This window comes from Hevea brasiliensis, unplaced genomic scaffold (genome assembly GCF_030052815.1).
Source record: "Hevea brasiliensis isolate MT/VB/25A 57/8 unplaced genomic scaffold, ASM3005281v1 Scaf7, whole genome shotgun sequence".
NCBI lineage: Eukaryota > Viridiplantae > Streptophyta > Magnoliopsida > Malpighiales > Euphorbiaceae > Hevea > Hevea brasiliensis.
The window spans coordinates 2,432,413-2,443,134 of NW_026615250.1; the positions used below are offsets into that span (position 1 = coordinate 2,432,413).

General features: G+C 35.8%; 1 protein-coding gene across 1 annotated transcript; it reads left to right on the plus strand.

Annotated features, from left to right (window-relative positions):
- Positions 1–261: 261 nt before the first annotated feature.
- On the plus strand, positions 262–1,190 carry LOC131177686 (putative defensin-like protein 184). The gene is made up of 2 exons (XM_058142791.1): positions 262–372; positions 952–1,190. The coding sequence occupies exons 1-2, from the start codon at positions 318–320 to the stop codon at positions 1,122–1,124; spliced, it is 228 nt and encodes a 75-aa protein (XP_057998774.1). The 5' UTR covers positions 262–317; the 3' UTR covers positions 1,125–1,190.
- Positions 1,191–10,722: the final 9,532 nt, after the last annotated feature.

The window sequence follows — 10,722 nt, forward strand, 5'->3', positions numbered from 1 at the left end:
ATAAACCCGGTCTTTATTAATTCAAGAATTGGAAAAACTTGTTGGGGGCATCTTCACCATTCTCTTTTCTAGAAGATGCTAAATGAGTTACAATCTAATGATGGAAGTCTGTTAATTAGTTTAATTCTTTAACATTCTGATTCTTGGCAATAACATTATAAAATTACAGATTCATAATTCCACTAACCCTTGACATTTGCATGCTTATCCATAATGCAAATATATGAAAGTGAAAAGCCTTATAAATAGCCTACTTCGTTTCCGTATAACTCAACCTTTACTAAGAACACATAGAGAACCTCAAATACGCTCTTAGAATGGTGAAGCCTTCTGCCTTCTGCTTCCTGCTTCTCCTCCTCTTCTTTACGTCTGGTAAAAGTTTCTGGCCAATTTCTATTTTTATGTTACTGAATACTGAGGCTATTCTTGCTTAGAGTTAATCTAGTGGTTAATCTAGTAGTGATATATATCTTTACGTGTAAATATAGCTAGCATAAACTCATATATTCAAGCCGTTGGACCAATATAAAGTAAAGTTTAAATTTAATTGTGCTTTCTTTTCGTTGGATTTGTTAATGAAATCTAGGGAAAATTATGTTAGTTCTTATGATTTATTAAAAATCACAACTAAATTAATACGTTGAGCTGATTTCCTACTAAATTTTACGTCTAAGGTCAGATATTTAAATTTTGAAGTCATTTTTTGTTGGGATGACTTTAATTGAATACCACTTTCAATCCAAACTTATAGTTAATCTTGAAAAAAATCACAGGCTAATTTATTTGTTTTCAATTTGAAATAATTATGTCTCAATTTTTATTTTATAAATAAAATGATCTCTCTATTTAAATTTAATTCAATTTATCATTAATTATATATTAAATGATGAAAATAATTTGAGGAATTAACTTATAATTTATTTTAAAATACATATATTTGTGGAAGTGCAGATGAAAAATTGGTGCTCAAGGCAGAAGGGAAGGATTGCCACAAAGTTTGGAACTGCAAAGGAGGCAACCGTTGCTGGGAGGATTGCAGAAACAAATATAATGGAATGGGACAATGCGATTTGTACACTGCACCCCCTGTTCCCAAGCAGTGCTTTTGCGCATACAAGTGCTGATCAATCATCTTTACCCTAATTAATATCTACCTAAGGCTTGAAATTTGAAATTAAATAAAACTTGGATTTGTTTCGGACATGTTTACAACTAGAAGCTCATATATATATATCTCAGTTATGTTAATATTGTAATCAACTTTGTGTGGAAAATTTTCTATTTTTATCTGTTAACTCTTATCATCGAAACTTAAAATCCTATAATCAATCAAACGATTCAATTATCAAATTATTAAATTAAAGTACATTAATTTTTTTTTAATTTAATGGAGGCTTAATTGATTGGATATAATTAATGAATTGCACAATATGTTGTGAGGTAACTATATTTATTTACCAGTATAAAAATAAATTATCTATAATAGGTACATAAAGAAATCTTAAACCTTCTATTCCTCACATCTTAAAAAGGAAAGAAAATTAATCAAATTATTTTTAATTTGTTATATATTAAAACTATAAAATTATCAGTGCAAATTGTCACGAGATGGGAGTTGCCAAGAATAGGACGGGAGTTGCCAAAATAAACAATGATATTTTAATAATTTAATATTGTTTAAGTTACATATGTAATTTAACATGGAATTTCTTTCAATTTTTATTGTCTATTCCGCAAAAATATTTAAAAAAAATGAAAATTGTTGTGAGTTTAAGACAGGCGGGACAACACTTGGATATTTACAACGATGGCTTTAAGATAGGCCGAACCGTTACAAAATGTACGTGGTTATTAATAAATTTAATTTATATATATTTTTTAAATTTTAATATATAAAATAATATAATATTTTAAATTTTGTATTGATTATTTTAAATTTTATTTATATTACTTTTATCTTGCAAACATTTTAATAAAAATTGTATAACATAAATAATTAAAATCTCTTTTTTTTTCTCTCAATATATACATATATAATTAATATATGTTAACATATTATAAGTTACCTTGTAATAATAGATACTTATTGTAGTTTTAACAGAGATATATTATAGTAGAAAATGTCATATATTAACTACATAATAATACTATAAAAAAGAATACAATAAAACATTTCTTGGAAATATATATATAAAAGGAGATAAGAAAATATGTAACTTTTCCCAAGGTATATTCAATCATCGGAATACAGCAAAGGTGTCTTCTATAATTATTTAGTTTCATACAAAGTATAATTATTTTATTATAAAAAATAAAATAATTTTATATAAATTTAGAATTTATCTCATGAAATTTTTGTAAAATAATTATTTTTTTTGTAAAATAGTTAATTACAAAAATTTTATTAACTTAACAAAAAAAAATTTCTTCATGTAAAAAAATACATATAATATTTTTTAAAAATCTAATAAACTTAAACTTGTTTCTATTATTTTTAACAAAATTTATTATACATAATTCATCTCTTATACTTTTTTTTTAAAATTATATGTAGTTTTTTATTTGAGAAAACTTTATTTTTTTTAGTTAATAAAATTTTCATAATTAACTAATTTACAATAAAAAAGAATTATTTTATGAAAATCTAATACGATAAATAGTAAATTTATGTGAAACTATCTTATTTTCTATAACAAAATAATTATACATTGTATCAAAATTTTCCTACAATTAAGTAATATAATTAAAAAATTTTAATTGAAATGTTATATAATTAGCACCGCATGAAAGAAAAATAAAATAAAAAATAAAATTTAAGAGAAAAATTACTTTATTTTTAATATTTTAATTTTGATTCCCACTTATTTTTTCTTTCTAAATTGAGAGGAAAATATTGAAATTTATAAATATATTCCTACTTTTTATAATTTTTTTAAAAATTTAGAGATAAAATGATAATAAATTTATTATTAATAAAGTAAATATCTCTCTAATATTTTTTCCCTATGAAAAAAAAAAATTATTTTCCTGTTATTATTATTTTCTTTATTTTCCCCTTATTTTTCTACAACAAAGCGATAAGCATGGCTTTATCGAAACTTGTTTACAATTGGTAATAAAACAATAATAATTTCAGGTTGTTGAATAATAAAATAAAATTTACCAAAAAAAAAAAATTAAAGGAAAAAAAATCGACAGGCCACAAATCAGTTTCTCCGTCAATATATGGTAGGTCCCATGAGTTGCACACTACTTGTACATGAAGAACTAGAGAATAAAAACTTGTACTTTGTGTGTAGCCTTGGAGTATAAACCTTTGGGTGTGCAACTGTGCATGACTTCCCAATGAAGTTGTTTCCTCTTGACGTCAGTCTGAATTCTTGAACAATTCTACTAGTCTGCTCCAAATCAAACGCCTTGTCGAATAATTCGTGCTGTTAATATAATGGGAAGTGGTGATTGAAGCTAAAAGATCACTACTCACTATCATTATCTAGTTTCTGCTTTTAATCTTTTATCAAGAAGAACACACGAGTAAGTCATATTTTGATACCCATTTCTCTGTTTGAAGTATTCTGACAGAAGTTTGGTACTCATTGCTTCTTTTTGGATTATGGGTTAACAAATGTTTGATGTTTTCTTTTTTAGTCTTCTCTTATATAGTCATGTTATAAGGATTTTTGCGATCGCCTAAACGAGTTCTCACTGAAATGAAAAAAGTGAGGAGTTGACACTTTAATTTTAAAAAAAATTAAAGAAAATTATTTTGAAAATTAAAGAAAATCATTTTGAAAATTAAAATCCACTTTAAAAAAAATAGAGATTCTAAGTTCGGGGTCCGTACATGGGTGGGAAGGTATTAGGCACCCTACCTCGTCCCTTAACAAGGGTAAGCAGATTTAATGTTATGCTTTTCATAAATTAAAATTTGATAATTAGGGGGTAGAATGATGTTAATCATTTGTGCGGATAAAAAGAATATTTAATATTTCACTATTTAGGGTTACCCAATAACAAGAGTACATGAAATGACCCTTCAAAGGAATAGGTGTTGTGTAATGGATTTTGGTTGAGATTAATTCAATATTAAAGTTGGGATATTTTATTTTGGATTTAAGCTAAGAGAATTCAGGTAAAAACTCTCCCCGATCTCTTGATATATTTTGTTTTAAAATTTTAAGCAGGAGATTTCGAATAAGAACTCTCCTCCGATCCCACATATTTTATTAAGATTTTGGCCGAGAATCTGTAAGAACTCTCTCCGATCTCTTAAAGTATTCTGCTTAAAGTTTAAGTGAAGGATTTTGTAAGAACTCTCATCCGATTTTCATATATTTTATTAAGATTTTGTTTAGAATCGGGAAGAACTCTCCGATCTCTTAAATATATTATGTTTAAAGTTTAGGCCGAGCTCTGCAAGAACTCTCCCTAACTCTTAGATATATCATGTTTAAAGTTTAGGTCGAGCTCTGCAAGAACTCTCCCCCGAGCTCTTAGTGTATTAAGAATTTAAGTTGAGAACTCGAGTAAGGACTGCCCTCGGTCTCTTTAATTTATTGTGTTTAAACTGAGCTCGGGTAAGAACTCTCCCCCCGATCTCTTAATATATTATGTTTTAAAAATTAGGCCAAGCTCGGGTAAGGACTCTCCCTCGAACTCTTAATGTGTTACAATAAAAATTAGATTGAGTTCGGGTAAGAACTCTCCCCCGAACTCTTAATGTGTTTATCGGAATTGCAGTTTATAAGAACTTTGAACTAAAGATTCTGGTGACTGAGGGCGCAAGAAACCCGTGTCCAGCTTTTCCTAACCCACTAAACCTTATAACTAAAGGGAGGATACAAGATTGAACTTCTTGTTGATCTTCTACGCGATTGTCTTATCAAAACTCTTTGATCCGATCTCTTTTTAATTGCTCGCTTGGAATCCGAACTGATCTCGATTCCCGATCTATTATATTGTAATATCCTCACTTTAGCTAGTCCGCATACCATCGCTCCGGTGACTGTCGGTCCCATGCATAGAACGTCCTAAAAGTATTTAAACTAAAGTGAGGAACCATAATTAACTCAAATATTAATAAGAAAATGTCACGACCCAACCTATGGGCCGGACCGGCACTAGGACCTGGGCCAGCCTAAAGCCCCCGAGGCCCGTAGTAAGCCTTAACTATTCAATTACCCAACTCTAAGGCCCATTTGGGCCCAATTTCAAGAAAACAAACGGACAGAGTCCGGCCATAAAATGGACTTACCAACGGGGAGTTTTCGACTTACCCGACCTGTAAACACAATATATAGTCATTTGGGGAGCTCAGCTCACCCTCCACATACTCATCAACATAAAATAAATGGGAGCTCAGCTCCCTCATCCAATCCATCAAACATGCATAGCATATTTAGTTTACAGGTCCAACACGATAATAATATTACAGACCAAATTCAAATAATTACTGCTAACACATGCAGAAATTCTAGGAGTAATTAAAATTACACAAATATTGATAAACAACTCATGAGGTAGAAAAGCAGTTAACCTGCAACAAAATATCCTCCTGTGGCCTGTAAAAATTTTTGAACAGGAGTGAGCGTTCGACTCAGAGAGTAAAATATCAATTTTAACCATAATCTCTATAACTATCTAAAACTCATGCAACCTGTGGAATGAAATGCAACATCAGCAATAAATTCACATCATAGCATCAAAAAGGTAATTTGGAGCACTCACACACCCAGTAATATCAATAATAATATATGGGAGCTGATCCCCTGTACAGCTCTCTTAAATCCAACCTGGTGCCAGCGAAGAACTCAAGCCGGACTTTCGCTTAATAAACCAAATCGGGGGTCCCAGCGAAGAACTCAAGCCGTGACTACCCCCGAAGGATCGGGTCCCAGCGAAGAACTCAAGCCGTGACTACCCGTCCTATCCATAGTCCACACCACATCACACGCACGCCAACGCACGCACACTGCTCCAAATTACCACAACAACATCATGGCACTTTAACATTTATCAATGCATCATAAATCGTGCCTAGAGTTTAACTACATAAATATATGCATATAAGTGATGCATGGGCAGGCTGAACATATAATAATATCGAAATTACAATTAAAATTAATATTTTACTCACAGCATTTGACGATGGTCACCGAGGCGGGCGGAGGAAGAAGGTCGTCCGCCACCGACAATTATATTACAATTATTTAATACAATCGACTCAATACAAACAAAGAAAAGACCAATTACGCCCTAAGTCGTACCAAAATCCCAGAGTCTCCCTATACCTAGGACCTATCCAACTCCGCAAAAGGGTTCAAAACACACTTCTATACTCACAATCCATATATCCACAGCTCAATCATATCACACAGCCCTCCCGCCCATCAAATTAGTCATCCATCACAATACGCAAAATTTCAATTTAGTCCTTATTATTGATCATTTTTGCAAAACGCCCAAACAAGCTCTAAAAATTATAAAACTTTGCCTCGCTGTCCTTAGCAATATTACTAAGCTATTGCAAAAGAATCGTAATTTTCTAAGCTACCACGAATATCTTACGGATTTTTAATCCTATTTAAGCACTAGAAAATTACGTAAAAACAAGGTTCGGGTTTACCTTTGCCGATTCCAACTTCGAATGCGCCATGCTCGACAATGGGGCTAGCCAAAACCTCACCCAATTCGAGACTTTTCCAGAACGGTCCGTTCGCCCAAATTTGCGTACCGATCAATCGCCGAATTTCCGCGAATCGAGGATACCTACACGGCCCATAACACGGGGTTAGTACATAAATTTTTCAGAATTTTCTAAGCTCATTAAATGCTCTAAAAACACCGCGGTTCGTGGGACCCACCAAAAACAAGGTTTTAAAAATTCAAATTTATGTCGCTAAGCTCTCGACGAATGGAGCATGCTGGTGGCCTCGCTTTTCGTGGATTCACTTGCCAGAAATCTAGCCCAAAAGTCGAGATGGGCTAAAATCTTCCCGAGCAAAAATCTGACAATCCGCGATGGATTTCGGCGTTCTTGGTGTCTATGGAAAGCTCTCACCGAGTAGATGATTTTGGACACAAGACCGGCCCAATTGGTCGGATCGCCGGATTTGGCCGGGAAGTCGGCCGCATACAGCTGCAGGGCGTTCGCTGCTTTTCCATTGCTCGGCGCGGCTGGCCGGGTCGGCGGCATGGCGCGTCATTGGCTGGTCAAGCGCCGGCTACCGGGGTGGAGAGGAGAGAGAAACGAGAGAGAAGAGGGGAGGGAACGCCGCCGCGGAGGAAGAAAAAGAGAAGAGACCATCCGATTCGACCGGCCCGATCCAAATCCGGCTCGATTCGCCGGCTCGATTCGAATACAAAATTTTAAATTTTTATCGCCGGACCGAAAACGAGGTCCAAAATTCAAAAATTTCATAAAACTCTAAAAATACGTAGACTCCAAATATATTTTTAGTTTTGCCACGTGGTCTTTAAATTAATTTTTAAAATCATCAAAGTTTATATTTTCTAAAATCGAACCCGATTTTTAAAATCCAAAAATCTCAAAAATTCCTAAAATTTAAATAAAATTAAAATACCAAAAATACTCATAAATAATAAAATTTTGGGGTGTTACATTCTTCCTTACGTAAAATTCGCCCTAATTTTTACACAAGGCGTAATAAAGTACATGATTATACATTGAACAAGTAAGGGTACTTGCTACGCATATCCCGCTCGACTCCTGTGCACTCTTCCACCGATCGACTCTCCACAAAACCTTAACCATAGGGATCTGCTTGGATCTTAGCCGCCTTACTTGGTAGTCCACTATGGCTACAAAGTTGCTCCTCAAATGTCAAGTTCTCTTTAGCTCTATCACATCCTATGCAGACATGAGAAGGATCGGAATGTATTTCCGAGCATGGAGATGTGAAACACAGATGAACGTGAGAAAGGTTGGGTGGTAGCTCCAACCGTAGGCAATCGCCCAATTCTATCAAGAACCTCAAAAGGTCCAATATATCGAGGTGCCAACTTGCCCTTCTTTCCAAATCTCATGACTCCTTCATTGGAGAAACCTTCAGAATACATAGTCGCCATCGCAAACTCCACATCCTCCGTCTGGGTCCGTATAACTCTTCTGCTTCATCGAAAGCCGCCTCGCCGCTCCTCGATTAAAGGAACTACCTCAAGTGTACCGCACTAGGTCTACATCATGCACCTTCGCTTCTCCCATTTCTGCCCAACACAGAGGAGACCTACACTTTCTTCCATATAGTGCCTCATAGGGTGCCATCCCTATGCCGGAGTGGTAATCGTTGTTGTAGGCAAACTCCACCAAAGCTAGTCGTCATCCCATTGACCTCCAAAATCCAAGACACTCATGCGAAGCATGTCTTCCAGTTGTTTGGATTGTCCTTTCGACCGTCCGTCATTCGAGGGTGGAAGGTCAGATCAAGTTCAATCAGGTGCCAAGTGCCTCCTCGCAACTTTCTCCGTAACCGAAGTGAATCAGCCTCTGCGAGATATTATGGAAGCTTAACTCCATGCAATCTGACTATTTCTCAATGTAGAGCGCATACCGTACGCCAAGTATGTAGTCTTTACAGTAAGAAGTGAGCTGATTTGGTCAAGCGGTCTACAATTACCCATATCGAGTCATATCCTCGCGTGGTACGAGGCAACCTACCACAAAATCCATAGTGATCATTTCCCACTTCCATTCTGGGATAGGAGCTCTCGCAGCCTTCCCCGACGGTCTCGTGTTCAAACTTCACCTTCGACAAGTCAAGCACTTGGACACAAAGTCTGCTATGTCTCTTTTCATGCCATTCCACCAATAGCTATCTTTCACATCATGGTACATCTTGGTGGAACTCGTGGACACTGCATGCTGTGTAGTGTGCCTCTCGCATGATTTCATTCCCGAGGTTGTCCACATCGGGCACACATATCCTAGAACCTTGCACTAGGGCGCCATCATTGGCAAATCCAAACTCACCACCTTCACCTTGTCAGATTTCTCTATGATCTTCATCGCTTGTTGGTCTCTCGTGGCCGGGAAACTCTAACTCGTCCTCAAGTCCGCCTCACCGAAAGTGAGCCAACAATACCCCTTCATCCGAAAGATCTAGGATTAAACCTTGATCCATCAACTCATGTACCTCCCGAATCAATGGTCTCTTCTCATCAAATGTGCGCCAAATCGCTGTAAGATTTTCTCGCTCAAGGCATCTGCTACAACATTGGCCTTTCCAGGTGGTACCGATGGTGCAATCATAGTCTTCGTAAGCTCCATCCATCTCCTCTGCCTCAAGTTCAAGTCCTCTCGTTGGAAGATGTACTTCAAACTCTTATGGTTTGTATATCTCGCACACTTCACCATACAGTAGTGTCTCCAGATTTTTAGTGCAAAGACTACACCGCCATTTCCAAATCATGGGTGGGGTAGTTCTCGCTCATGCCTCTTCACCGCCTTGAAGCATAAGCCACTACCTTTCCATTCTCGCATCAAAACACACCCTAGGCCAACTCGAGGCGCCACAATACACGGTGTATCCTTCACCACTCACAGTAGTGTCAACACAGGCGTGGTTAGACACTCCTAAGCTTCGAAACTCACCTCACGCTTATCTCATTCAAATGAATGGAACATTCTTCCGGTCAACTTAGTTAGGAGCCGCTATCCCGGAGAAATCTTGTACAAAACGCCTATAGTAGCTGCTAAACCTGTAAAACTTTGCACCTCGTTGATCGTTGTAGGCCTAAGCCAATCGGCATGTGCCTTCAATTTTCTTGGGATCCACTTGAATGCCGCTACTAGAAACCACGTGTCCCAAGAATGAGATGCTTCCTAGCCAAAATTCACATTTTGAAAATTTGGCATATACCGGTGCTCCTCAACGCTCGCAACACCATCCTCAAGTGCCACACGTGTTCTTCCTCGGTCCGAGAGTACACCAAAATGTCATCTATGAATACGATGACAAACGGGTCCAAAAATGGCTTGAACACCCTGCTCATCAAGTCCATGAAGGTCGGTGCATTAGTGAGTCCAAAAGACATCACCAAGAACTCATAATGACCATATCTTGTCCTCGAAGTCGCTTTGGACACGCCCTCATTCCCGATTCTCAACCGATGGTAGCCTGATCGTAGGTCTATCTTGGAAAAGAATCTAGCTCCTTGAGCCGATCAAACAAATCATCGATCCGAGGAAGTGGATACTTGTTCTTCATACCACCTTGTTCACCGTCTGTAGTCGATACACAACCTCAATGACCCATCCTTCTTTCTCACAATAGAACAGAGCACCCAGCGTGAAGTGCTCTGACGTATGAAACCCTTCTTTCTCAATGTCCGATTCGACCGTCCGATCCATCCGGCTCGATTCGAATACAAAATTTTGAATTTTTATCGCTGGACCAAAACGAGGTCCAAAAATTCAAAAATTCCATAAAACTCAGAAAAATACGAGACTCCAAATATATTTTTAGTTTTGCCACGTGGTCTTTAAATTAATTTTTAAAAATCATCAAAGTTTATATTTTCTAAAATCGAACCCGATTTTTAAAATCCAAAATCTCAAAAATTCCTAAAATTTAAATAAAATTAAAATACCAAAAATACTCATAAATAATAAAATTTTATGTTACAGAAAATTTTAGAAAAAATTTTAGAAATAAAATATAACCAAGTTAAATGAGCATGTTCTAATGATGGGTAACCTAGTGA

What these genes read in the sequence shown, in the direction of transcription:
- LOC131177686 (XM_058142791.1), top strand. Translation starts at nt 318, where the DNA reads ATGGTGAAGCCTTCTGCCTTCTGCTTCCTGCTTCTCCTCCTCTTCTTT. An exon ending in CCTCCTCTTCTTTACGTCTG is followed by an intron (nt 373 to 951) that starts GTAAAAGTTTCT and finishes GTGGAAGTGCAG; the next exon opens with ATGAAAAATTGGTGCTCAAG.